Source organism: Equus przewalskii, chromosome 8, assembly GCF_037783145.1.
Source record: "Equus przewalskii isolate Varuska chromosome 8, EquPr2, whole genome shotgun sequence".
Lineage (NCBI taxonomy): Eukaryota > Metazoa > Chordata > Mammalia > Perissodactyla > Equidae > Equus > Equus przewalskii.
In genome coordinates, this window is record NC_091838.1 from 80,507,299 (window position 1) to 80,519,949 (window position 12,651).

The 12,651-nt window shown below is 55.7% G+C and overlaps 1 protein-coding gene and 2 long non-coding RNA genes across 8 annotated transcripts in view; 2 read left to right on the plus strand and 1 right to left on the minus strand.

Moving 5' to 3' along the window:
* Positions 1-425: 425 nt before the first annotated feature.
* Positions 426-6,985, plus strand: LOC139085171 (uncharacterized). The gene is made up of 3 exons (XR_011543258.1): positions 426-1,416; positions 1,718-1,818; positions 2,527-6,985. It is a non-coding gene; the product is annotated as an uncharacterized lncRNA (long non-coding RNA).
* A 1,968-nt stretch (positions 6,986-8,953) lies between these two features.
* Positions 8,954-12,651, minus strand: part of TRAPPC9 (trafficking protein particle complex subunit 9) — a 626,356-nt gene continuing 622,658 nt past the window's right edge. For all 6 annotated transcript variants that reach the window (XM_070631024.1, XM_070631026.1, XM_070631021.1 and 3 more), the window contains 2 exons: positions 10,432-10,652; positions 8,954-9,753 (listed from right to left, as the gene is read on the minus strand). In XM_070631024.1, the coding sequence (XP_070487125.1) occupies positions 9,586-9,753; positions 10,432-10,652 (389 nt within the window). In that variant the 3' untranslated portion in view covers positions 8,954-9,585. The remainder of the gene's footprint in view (positions 9,754-10,431; positions 10,653-12,651) is intronic.
* On the plus strand, positions 10,647-12,318 carry LOC139085174 (uncharacterized). The gene is made up of 2 exons (XR_011543270.1): positions 10,647-11,025; positions 11,477-12,318. It is a non-coding gene; the product is annotated as an uncharacterized lncRNA (long non-coding RNA).

The following is a 12,651-nucleotide window of genomic DNA, read 5'->3' on the forward strand; positions in this document are numbered from 1 at the left end:
GCTATTTCCATTTATTTCTTTTGCCCTTTTTTGTCCCTTTCCTGCCCTCTTTTGGACTGAATAATTCATTTTCCTTATTCCATTTTTTAAGCATTTATTTTAGAAGCTGTTCATGCTGTTTCTCATTTTCTTAATGGTTACCCCAGAAATTGAAATTTCCGTAATTAGAGGACCAAAGCTTTAGTCTAAGTTAATCAATATCTTTACCCTCCTCCTGAACCTATGAAATTAAAATTAAAGCACCTTCTAAGGTTCTAACACTTTGATTCCAATTATCCCCTTACTAACATTTATTCATTATTTTTGTATATAAGTTAATTCTATTATGTTTTAACACCATAATTCATAATTATGATTATTTATACAGTAAATGTTTGCTTAGATTTGCTCATGTATACACCATTTTATTTGTTGTTCCTTCTTTCTTGCATCTCTGATTTTCTATTTTGTATCAATTTCCTTCTGCCTGGAGTTCATTCTTTAGAATTTCCTTTAATGAAGTTTTGGTGGTGGAAAACCCTATTTTTGTTTATATATAAATATTGTTATTTCACCTATTGAAAAGTACTTGTGTCACTCAGCACATTCTCAGATATTATTCCACTGAATTCTGGACTTTGTTTTTGCTAATGTGAAGTCAGCTCTCAGTCAAATTGCCACTTCTTTGGAGGTAATTTGTCTTGTCTTTCTAACTTCTTTTAAATCATCCCTTTGCCTCTAGTCTTTGAAATTATATTATGATGCATCTATTGTGTATTTCAAAGGTTATGCTACTTAGAATTTGTCCAGCTTCTTAAATATGTGGATTTTTATCTGTATCAGTTCTGAGATGTTCTCAGTCGTTACCTCTTTAAATACTGCCTTTTCTCTGCTCTCTCTACCCTCTCCTCCAGGAATGCTGATTAGATATGTGAGAGCTTCTCCCTCTGTCCTCCATGTTTTCTTAAGTCTCTTTCGTATTTCCTGGTCTTTCTGGGCTGCATTTTTTTAACGTCTTCAGCTCTTTCTTTCATTCACTAGTTCTCCTCCGGCTGGGTTTAATCTGTTCTTAAACCCGCTCACTAAGTATATCATTTCAATTGTATTTTTCAGTTATAAGAGTTCCATTTGATTATTTTATGATGTTCTAGATCTTTACCCATTTTAATCTTCTTTTTCATTTCTTGTTAACACATTAAGCATACTTACTTTATAGTCTAAGTCTGATAAAGCCAATATCTGATTCTTTTTCAAGCCTGAGTTTGCTGATTTTGTTTCTTCTGGCTCTCACACAGGATGTATTGTCTCCTTGTGTGTTTGATGACTTTCTTTCTTTTAAAACTCTGAATTATTCATTGTCCTTGTAGAAACCCGTGGAGATTTGGGACGAAAGTGGGTTCCTCCACAAAGGATGTGTTTCCTTCTGTAAGATGTCTGGTATGTGTTGGGGGGTACTATGTGTCTAGGACCACTTTCAAATTAATGACTGATTCGAGGTTTGGGGGAGGCATTTAAGGACAGTGACTTGGGACTGCAGATTCATGGGGGGGCCAATTTGGGTTGGAATCAAAGGGTTGACACAGGGAAGTTTTACTTCCACTCTCTAAGTAGGGTCTGGGGTATTTTCAGTTCACACTTTACTAAGGGCGTAATCCTCTGAGGTCCCACATTAATGGGGAGCCATCTCCTATTACCTTCCCCAGCCGGTGGGTCCTGAGATCTTTCTTCCTCCTTCCAGTTTTGTAAGACTGCAACAACGATGCTCTTGCTTTGGCAAAACGCCTCAAAGTCAAAGTTGGCATCAAACCTCTCTGGATTTTGCCTTCCCACAGGTACTGGGTGAGTATTTCTCACTTTTCTACCAGCCCATGGGCGCACTTGCAAATGCATTTTTGATATAATTACTGTCATTTTTAGTTGTTTTCAGTAAGAGGCTTCATCTGGGCCCCTAGTCCATCATGTTGACACCCTCTTTTGATCTTTATTTATTATTTGTCTTAATCTCTTAAGACATTGTTCAGAGGCCCTGGAGGCAGGTGACCACGTGCACCTCGCTCTCTTCTCTGCTTACTGGGGCCAGGCTGGCTCTTAAGACGTTGTGACGACAGTGGTTTCTGGGCTGGCAGGCTCAGAGGCCTCATCCTTTGAGAGCATCCACAAGCCCAGCCGTTGCTTGAATGCGAAGAGCTTCTAGTGACAAAGCCACAGAGCTCACTCCTTTGTCAGGCAATCCCGTTCCTATCTGAGCATCTGTGTTAGAAAGATCCGCCTTATGTTACTTCATGTTCCCTACTGAATTAACCCGAGCAGGGGTCTGACGGGGAACGGTGAGGGCACGTGGTAAGCTCCCTAGAGGAATGGTGAGATTCCCGGCACAGGGCTGGACATGTGGATGGGAGAACACAGAGAGGCGACGGGACGAGTGGGAGAAGGGAGCCAGTCTTTATTGAGGAGTTGCTGTCACGTGTAGGAACGCTGAGGAGATTAAATCAAACTATTAATATAAAAGTGCCTGTGAAAATAAGTCTTTTGTCTCCAATTATTCAGATAAAAAAAATGAGGCTCAATTTAAGTGACTTGTCTGAGGTCACAGAGTTGACATGGGGCTGAGCTGGGGCTCAGCTCCTGGGACATCTTCCGTGGATCCTTGCCCTTCTCGTGAATTTCAGATGACAGAGTGTGACAGCCAGGTGAGTGTGGGGCCTTTGCAGGCCTGTCCCGGCCAAAGGGGCAAATGTCAGGGAACAACACCAGGCGGGCTCTGCTGGTGAAGTGAGAAGGACAAGGTCTATTCCTGGCTCAGCCTCCTCCGGCCCTGGGGAGGGAGGGAGCTTCTAGATACACAGCTGTAGGACTGCGGTGCCAGGAGCTCCTGGAAGAATCATGACATTGTGCCATCACCAAGACGCTGCTCCTGTGTGCCCCGCCTCAGCCCCGACCCACCCACACAGCCCGTGAGCGGAATGCTTCAGCCACGCACAGGCCGACCAGCACCCCTGCTCTACGTAGATCCTTGCTCCCCCACCCTGCAACAGAGCTCCAGCTTCCTACAGGACACTCGAGGCTGTCCTTGTCCTGACTCGGTTCATCTCCTCCACTGGAGGACAGGGTGGGGAGCATTCTGAGCCGGGAAAGGGCCGGGGGCATTGGAGCACAGGCCCCGTCCAGGTCATTTTTCTGGGTGCCTGGGTTATTTCTAACACGCCCTCCTCCATGAAGCCAACTTCACCTCCTGCCCGTGAAGCCGTCTCTCGCTGCATTCGGTCTCTTCTTTGGTAACTGTTGTATTTTTTTATTTGTTTTTGAAAACTAAAAAAATATAGAAAACATCACAGAAGAATAACAATTGCTCATACACTTACCACTCAGAATCAAACACGTGAGCGTTTTCCTGTTGGGTCTTAGCTCTCCTCAGCTTCAATCGATCTCTCTCTCATCGCTATCGCCATGATCTCTCTCTTGTCTCTCTCACTATCTACCATCTCTATCTCCATCTCCCTCTCTATCTCTATTTCTTTATCTCTATTATCTCTACGTCCATCATCTCTCTCTCTATCATCTCCATCTCCATCATCTCTCTCTCTCTATTATACTTTTAAAAAGAAAGTGCAACATGACTAAAGTGCTCCCAACCTGCATCCCATTCTGACACCCTTTTTCTTACCTTTTTTTTTTCTTTTCGTTGGGAAAGATTTGCCCTAACATCTGTTGCCAATCTTCATCTCTCTTTCTTTTCTCCCTCCCTAAAGCCCCAGTACATAGTTCTATATTCTAGTTGCAGGTCCTTCTAGTTCTGTGCGAGCTGCCGCCACAGCATGGCAACTGGTGGTGTCGTTCCACACGCAGGAAACGAACCCGGGCCGCCGAAGCGGTGAGAGCACTGAACTTTAACCACTAGGCCATCAGGGCTGGCTCCTGACACCCTCTTGGAGGTGTGTACCCTTTCACTCTTTTAAACATGTTTTTATTGACACTTTTGATGCACAGAAAATGTATAATGTTTTTGTTGGGGGCAGTTTCCCCGAGTGGGGTGGGGCTGCACCCATCATGCAGCAACATGCTGCTTCACTGCACGGCACATCTCTGGGACGGGGCCAGGCTGATGTACGTAGACGTGGTTGGTTCTGTTTAGCCTCGTTTCCATAAGCCACAGCTAATTCATCCGGCCCCCTGTTAGTCGTCGTTTACGTTGTTACTAATCTTTTCTCGACAAACTAGGCTGTGATGAAGAGGCGTCTTGCGTTCTGTGGGGTGACCAAGTTCTTTGTCCTATTTTCCCCTCTCCTGGTTTCCAATCCCCTCTTTCTATTTGGGTGGGTAGGGGTCCTCAGGGTCACACCTGTTGGTGAAACAGGGCGCCTGCAGTTGGCTTTGCTCGGGATTGTACAGAGAGCCCAGACACCGCCCTGGGCCTCCTTCTCTCGAGGCTCCTCATTCCCTAAGGCACAGTTGTGCCCAGACCTCCTCTCCTCCACCCTGTGGCCTCTTCACTGAGTGTGTGTGTGTTGGGGGATGAGGGGCGGATAGGCAAATACAGAGCAAAGAGCATCCTATTCTGGTTTTGCACATGGTGGAATTTGGGGTCCTGCCTGCCTTGGAGTGGCCCCATCTGATGCCAGAGAGCACCTTGGGGGTCAGGAGACCCTCACAAACGCACCTTCTCTTCTGCTCCTACGGGGGTGGATTTGGAGGCTGAAATGGGGTAGATCCCATTTTACAGAGCAGGACGCTGAGGCCCAGGGAGCTGAAGTGACATTGCTGAGGTTACACACTTCTTAGGTGGCGGGGACAAGCCTGCCTCAAAGCCAGTGGATGGCTCCGTTTGTTCTTTCATTCAACAAATGTTTGCTGGGCACCCAGACATGCCCACTCTGTTCCAGGCCCTTTAGATATGATCCTCAACAACGCCCTCTGAGGTGGGCGTTATTGCCTCCATTTTACAGATGAGAAATCGAGGCTCAGAGGAGTGAAGTGGCCGGCCCGTGGTCACACAGCAAAGCAGAGCTGGAGCACTGTTTGAGCTCCACATCTCGTGCTCCGCCCAGTCCGCAGGGCAGTGCTCCCAGGGGGCCTCCCAGGCTGAGGACGGCTCTCAGCCAGTTCTCACCCCCGCCCTCTAGGTGCCGGCCACCTTCCCAGGTGCTCGCGCTGCAGCAGAGGACAGAGCACACGATGCCTGAGCAAACAGATCATTCCAGGTTGGGCCGTCTCCCCCATGAGGGCTGGGACCAACCCAGCCAGGGCGGTCAGGAAAGGCTCTTCAAGGGAGGTGACGTGGAGCTGAGACTGGAGTGCAAGTGGCCGTGTGGGGTCTGTGCGCAGAGCATCCATCCCGGCAGAGGGCGGTCCAGGCCCCAAGGAGGAAACAGGCTCAGCGACAGAAGAGAGAAAAGGCTGGTGGGGCTGGAGCACGTTGTGTACACGGCAGGGTGGGGGCGCGAGGACATGAGGCAGAGAAGTGGGCAGAGTCACCATGACCCAGCCAAACAGACCTGGCCTGGGTCCCCTCTTCTTCATTCTTCTGCCATGTGCGTCCCCATCTTCGTCTCCTGGGATCCTTTCGGGGAGCATTCACCTGCCCCAGGGTGCCCCCACTTTATCTCACAGGACGGCTTTGCCCTCTTCAGGTCCTGGGACCACGCACTTCCTGTCATATTAATTATTCACGTGCACTCCCCTCAGGTCTGTCCCGTGCCTCCAGGCCTTTGCACATGCTGTTCCTCTATCTGAACACCCTTCCTCCATCTTCTCCCCCTGGTGAGCTCCAGCAAGGCCCAGTTCAGCATCACCCCGGCTGGGAAGGTTTCTCTGACTCCAAACAGAGCTGGCCCCCGTCCTCCATGTCCCCACAAGGTCATCGCCTTGCTGGTCCCGTCTTAGCAGAGCACGGGCCCAGTCACCAGCGGCTGAGTGGAGTGGCGTTGGGCCAACCGTGTCCCCAACAAGCCCCTTGTTCTCCCTCCAGGTCTTCACCCAGCCCTCCCACACTCCTGGAGAGCCGTTCCTCCTCCTCTCACCTATCCAGGCTCCACCCCCATGCCACCTCCTCCAGGAAGCCCTCGCTGATCCTCCTGCCCCCAGGCCCAGCCTACAGACCCTTTTGTTTCCCTAGGTGCCTCCACTGAGACTGCGGGCTCTGTGTTCCGGGAACCACTGATGGGCACTGTGCGCCTGCCCACCGGCCCGCCTATACTTCCTGGCTGGGGCAGGGGCCTCCCATCTGCTTTCAGCACAGCATCCAGTTCAGTCCAGTTAAACCTAGGGGGAGGGGTCCTGGGCTCCTTCCTCAGGCCGGGAGCGGGGTACGACCTGTCCTTCAGTTGCTCCACTTTACTGCCTGCCTGGCGCTGGGCAGGGGGCCCCCCAGAGCTCAGCCATGACGCCAGGGGACTGCTTTGACTTCCTTCTGAAGGTGTCTCTGGACATGAGCCAGTGATGAGCAGCCTCACATGGTCCCTGCCCCCTGCGGTGACTCACGTGTAACAGGTGTGCAGAACACACACCACAAGTGGGACCTCCTGCCCGAAGTCCCCGGCTGCCTGGGAACACGCAAGGTGCATTCTCAGACCCTGGCCCAAGGGGCTGACTGGCCGTTTATTGAGCACCTACTATGTGCTGGGCATTGCTAGAAGCCCTTTGCTTAGATCCTTGGCCTAATCTTAACTTTGAAGTCACCCCAAGTGACAAGTTGGGGAAGTGGCTGACCTGGGACTTGACCCGGGCCAAGGGCCCCTGCACGGGGCCTGTCCATCTGACCTGTGTGTGTGGAGCGCCCTGGATGGGGGGCGGGTCAGGCCTGGCCCTGTCCTGGGGGAGCCGTGGATGGATGGTTTTCCAGCGTCCTCAGCAAAGGGCTTTGGCCATCTCTGCTACAGACACTCCTGCCCTGGCATGTCCCACATGGGAGGGCTGAAAAGACCTCCCCAGGTCCCCACCCACGGGCAGGCCTCCTGGGGTTGCTTTCCCTGAGGAGTCGCAAGCCACGGCAGCTGACATGCTTCTGAGACTGTGGGGTCAGTGCCGTGTGCTGTGTCCCTCGTCCCCAAGTGCGGGGCGCTGGTCTGCTTGTGCCTGCGGCAGGCAGGCACACAGGAGTGAACTCTGGGGGGTGGAGGGTACGCAGGCCAGCCCCCTGGCCCTGGGGCTGGGGTCCCGCGGTGTCCGTTCTCCCTGTCCCCTGAGCTCCCCCCAGGATTCCCACTGCAGCGGTGGCCCGATGTTGCCGTGCTGGCTTGGTCCTTTCCCTCTGGCCCCTCACTTTGCACTCGAGCTCTTGTGCTCGGGCTCTCGGTCTCAGGGTTTGCTGTGGGGCACCCCGAGGACCCTCCCGGGCTGGCCTCTGCTGAGAAGCCAGGCGTGGCCAGGGCTCTGCACAGTTCCTCCCGCCCTGGGCGGAGGGAGCTGCAGCTCGGCCCACGCAGGGGAGGGCGGGCGAAGGGCCGAGCTCTGTGAGAAGCGAGGCTGGGAGGGTGGGGCCGATGGAGCAGAGGGAACCGGCCACTGCAGGCTGTCTGGTAGCTTCGTGCAATTTGAATAAGGTGCCCCTTCCCTGGGTGGTGCAGCCCCGCACGGGACAAGGCTGGCCCTCCCGGTGGGTGCTGCTGGGCAGCAGGCAGCCTGAAAACCACAAGCGGCAGTATGGCTGGTGAGGCCTGGGCTTGGGCCCCGGGAGCCCCCAAGGGACTGTAAACTTCATCAAGAGGGCCACATGTGGGAGAAGGTGGCCACTCCCGGTGTCTACGGGGGTGACACCACCTGGGCAGTGGGGAGCACACACACAGGAGTGTCATCCTGCTCAGCCGCCTCCTGCTATGTGCTCCGGGCTCCTGGAGACTCGGTTCCCCACCCTGTGATGGGGGCACTGGCCCCTGAGCCCAGAGCAGTTGAGAATGCACAGCAGGGACAGACTGTCCCAGCCACGCCTGGCGCAGGGAGGCGCTGACCCAGCGGACATGGTGCAGCCCCACGGGAGGTGGGGCCCAGAAAGTTCTTCCTGCCCTGAGCTAGGAGCTCCCGCCGGGATGTTTTTTAAGTGGGGTATACTGGACCCTGTGAAAGGTCACCTGTCCCCAGAGTCACAGGGTTCCCATGGCCAATGCCCCTCAGACCCCACCACAGCCCCGTGACTGTCCATTCTGCTCCATTCCCACGTGAGTCGGCACTGAGCCTGTTGCCTGGCGGCCTCGTGGAAACAGGGTGACCCCAGGAGCCTTGGAAGCCCCTGGCTTCACCCCACCCTGCTCTGTGCCTTGGGACCCCTGCCCTCTCTCTGGCCCCAGAATTCTGCTCAGGGAGTGATGTTTGCTGGAGAGACTGATGATGCTGGGTCGAGGAGGGACTCTGTGAAGCTGCGGGACTGGAAGTGAGGGCTGCAGATAGCCGGTTGTTCCAGGGACGGTGGGGATGGCGGGGGGGGGTCTGGGGGACCCCGAGGGCAGTGAGGGGGAAGGGGAGGTAGGGGAGATCCAGCCCTCATGGTTGGTCCGAGGGCCGCTGTGGCCTCATCAGATTCCTTGACTCCTGCTGTCGTGCTCCTGAGCATTTCCTGAGTATTTGTATGGAACAGGAGGAAGACGCAGATGCTGTGTGGACCTCATGGGAGAAAGCAAGAGGCCAAGATGGCCAGAGCCATGGTGGGGGGCTGAGGACCCTAGTGTGAGGGGCTGAGGACCCTGGAGTGGGGGCTGAGGACCCTGGCGTGGGGGGCTGAGGACCCTGGCATGGGGGCTGAGGACCCTGGCGTGCGGGCTGAGGACCCTGGCGTGGGGGCTTGAGTCAGTGTTCTGAGACAGCTTGGGGGGCCAGGCTCAAAGAGCACATGCATGAGAGGGGACTGGGGGTCCCAGGGACAGCCAGACGCAGGCCTGACTCTGCTGGCCACCAGCCGTGTATCATGAGGGCTGAGCTGGGGGCTGAGGGGCTGGGTGGGGTGGCCCCTGGCCGCACTGGACAAGCAGATGCATGGATGCAGGTGGACCAGTAGAGGAGCGAGGCAGGTCTTTATTGGAGAATCTGGCACAGAGACACATACACACAGGCCACGGTCCCTGGAAACAGCCCAGGGCCTGGAACAGCCAGCACAGGCCCAGGCGTTTGTCCGCAAGGGCAGGTGGCCCCTCTCGGTGTCAATAGTGGCACCATCTTTCCTGCCTATGCTGCCTCGGGGCCTCTGGGAGAAAACCCAGCCCTCAGGGGATTCCAAGGGCCGGCTGAGGAGGCTGACGGAGGCTCCCAAGCCCACCCGGGCCGTGCCCCTCCCTCACGCTTGCCTTTCTTCCTACTGGCTGGGCTGTGAGCTCCAGGCCACGGGAACAGGTGCAGGGACCCCCACCTGGGCTGAGTGGGCACCACTCTCTGGGGTTTGGTCAGCGTCCGCCTAAGCGCCAGGCTCCAGCAGAAGGGCCCCGGCGGACAGTATGGGAAGGGGTGAGGCTGCCATGTCTAGGGGCTCCTGTGCAGCCCAGAAAGGATGCTGGAGGAGAAAGGGGAGGAGGGGTGGGGGCTGGGAGAAGGGGACGGAGCTGCAGGGAAGGCCTTGCCCCGCCATGTGGCTCTCTAGTCACTTCTCCCGCAGGAACAGGGACCCAGGAGGAGGCAGGAGCGGGCTCAGGCCTGTGCCTCCAGGGCACGCACGTGCACGCTGGGCAGGCAGAACCAGGACGGCGGCAGCTCCTTACTCCTACTGTCCTCGTGGAAGCGGATGTGGAGGAAGAAGTCGCCCGTGTAGAGGAAGAGGAGGGCCCCCAGGCAGGCTGACTGGCCCAACGGCTGCACCTGAGGGGGAAGGGGAAGAGGCGTCAGTCCAGGCCAAAAAAGCCACCCGGAGACCCCTGACCCTGCCTGGACATGGGGGCAACGGAGGGCGGGGGGGGGGCCCCAGGCCTTGCTCCCATGCCCCCTCCAGGGCTTCCCTGCTGTGCTGCCTCAGCAAGTTGCTGCCCCTCTTTGAGCCTCAGCTTCCGTCTTTGGACACAGCTCACAGCACTTCCCTCCCTGGGCCGCCTCAGGGTTCAGGTAGTGTGGGGAGCAGCTGGGGTGAAGGCACCATTTCAGCAGGTGAGTGGAGCGTGAGGGCAGTGCCATGCGAGGCTGGAGGAGGGGGCCAGGGCGAGCGCTGTGACTTTATCAGTCCCTCTGGGACGCACTGCAGTCACCGCTGGGCAGGGAGGAGCTGACCGCATGGGGCGGGGCGACTGCCATAGCAACACAGCGGGATCTAAGGCCTTCCTAGGCCCCCTCCGCTCACCTTATCTTCTCAGCAACCTTCAGGGGGTGGCCTCAACATCCTGGTTTCCCTCCCAGGCCTCGGATACAGAGAAACGCACTTGTCTGAGGTCTCTCCACGAGTCGAGTAGACGACGGTCCACCCAGAGAAGCCCCAGTGTCTGCCCACCCCTAGGTCCACCGCCTGGGGGAGGAGTGGGGGTGGTGGGGCGCTCCCAGACCACGTACCGCGTCGAGGTAGAAGGTGCTGGAGCCCACGAAGGAGACAGCGTTGTGCAGGTCATAGTTGTGCACGCCGTTCTGGTGGTCCTGGAAGGGGACCACGGTGAGGGCGAAGGGCCCCACGCTGCGTGGGCTCCGGTTGGTCAGTCGCACCTCCAGGCGGACGGGGTCGCCTACGCGGCAGGCTGCCGCCTCGCAGTCACAAGGCTGTCCGTCCACCAGCACATCTGCAAGGGACATGGGACAGAGACTGTCAGGGGTACCACCTAGCTGGCCCCCGACCAATCCATCCACTGCCTGTTCATTCATTCATTCATTCATTCACTCCTTTTCCTTCACCCACCAAGGCTGCCGCCCCATCTGCCAGGCTGGGTGCTGGGACACAGATATGTGGCCCAGTCCCCGCTCTTCTGATGTGCAGGCTGGCAGGGACTGGCGCAGGGGCCAGAGCTGTAACCCAGAGGGTCTGTGCCACACCAGCGAGGCCACAGGGGCCCCAAGGTCATTTGGGAGCCCGGAGGACCTCCTAGATGCTCCTGTCTGGAAGGGCTGAGCTCTGCCCATGGCCCCCAGGGGCTCCTGCAGGTGGAGGAAAGCCAGGTGAGAGACTCAGCAACTGGAGGAGGAGGGGGAGGGAACGTGGAAGGGGCCGTGCACCAGGTCCAGGTCGACGAGCCAGCAGGCACCTGGCTGGGCCCCTGCCACACATACTCCTATTGAGTCACGTGCAGAATGACCTGCCCAGATTGCCCCAGTGAGGGCTGGGGCCACCCTGGGGGCACTGTGAAGGTGGCAGGACACTAGCTGGGGAAAGGTCTGGGCATCATGGAGAGGATGAGAGCCTTTCAGGCAGGGAATAAGGGGGGAGCGGGGCCAGGGGAGCCTGGGGGCAGGCAGACTGGAAAGGGCTGTGCCATGACTCCCACTCCTCAGACCACCAGAACATCCCAGCAGGATGGCGGGCGGGGGGGGGGTGGTCTGGGGACCTGCTTGGAGGCACGGGTGGGAGGCACAGCCTCGGATTTGGGAGTGACGAATGTCCTTGAAAGAGGCAGAAGAGGAGAAAACAGACTCAGAGGAGAGCCCACGTGAAGATAGAGGCAGGGTTGGAGCGATGCAGACACAGCCCAGGAAGCTGGAAGAGGCAGGAAGGATCCTCCCCCAGCGCCTCCGGAGGGAGCACAGCCCTGCCGACACCTTGAACTTGGACTTCTGGCCTTCAGAACCGAGAGAGTAAATTCCTGTTGTCTTAAGGGTCCCCGTCTGTGGTCATTTGTTACGGCAGCCCTGGACGCGGACGTGGTCAGTGTGCATCTCTTCAGCTGACGCTGCCGGAGCAAATCCAGGGCTGGGCTGAGTGTGTGTGAGAGTGTCGTGTGCAGAGAGAGAACATATTGGGAACGAGAGACGGGGAGAGGCCGGGGGCAAGAGCACCCAGCGCCCTGGGCTGTGCGGGAAGCTAGGGGGTGGGCTGGGGGGTAGCTGCAGGTCAGAGGACCACCCGCCAAGTTCCCCACCAAGCCCACTTTTCCGGGGAAGCCTTCTGAGGTCAAGCCTCTCCCGACATTTTGTTTCTTTAAAGCCATAAACTGTTATAACACATTATAAAAAAATTTGGAAAGTTTATAGAAGTAAAAATAATTTTTTAAAAAATCCTACATAATTCTAGCCCCCTCCCCCAGCAACCACTCTTAGCATTATGGCAAATATTTCCTCATCTTTCTCCATCTTTATTTACTAATGTGGCTGTGGGAGCTGACGCATGGTTTTGCGTTCTGCTCTCTGGGACCCTGAGAACATACGCATGTCCTACGTGTGGACGTTTTTGTGAGGACGTTTTCAAAGTCTGCAGAAGTTTCCATTAAAGGAATAAATTATAATTTATTGACTCAACCCTTCTTAGATTGTGTCCACTTTTTCAGTATATAAATACCTCTGATGTACACTTTTTATATCGAGCTCTGTCTGGATTCCTAGGATACCCTCTCAGGAATGGAATTATTGGGACAAAAGTAAAAAGATTTCTGAGAGTGGCTGATACCAGGGCAGACTGCCCTCCAGGAAGGCTCCAGGGCCTGCGCCTTGTGCTGTCCCTACCTTCCCCAGGTGGAGAAGCCACCCCATGCTCCAACCCCACCCCGGTGCACATCTGGCCAGACCAGCTCCCACCCCATCTAGGGGCAGAGCCTCCACTGGGGAGGGTTGTGTGGGAGCTGGGAGAGGCTG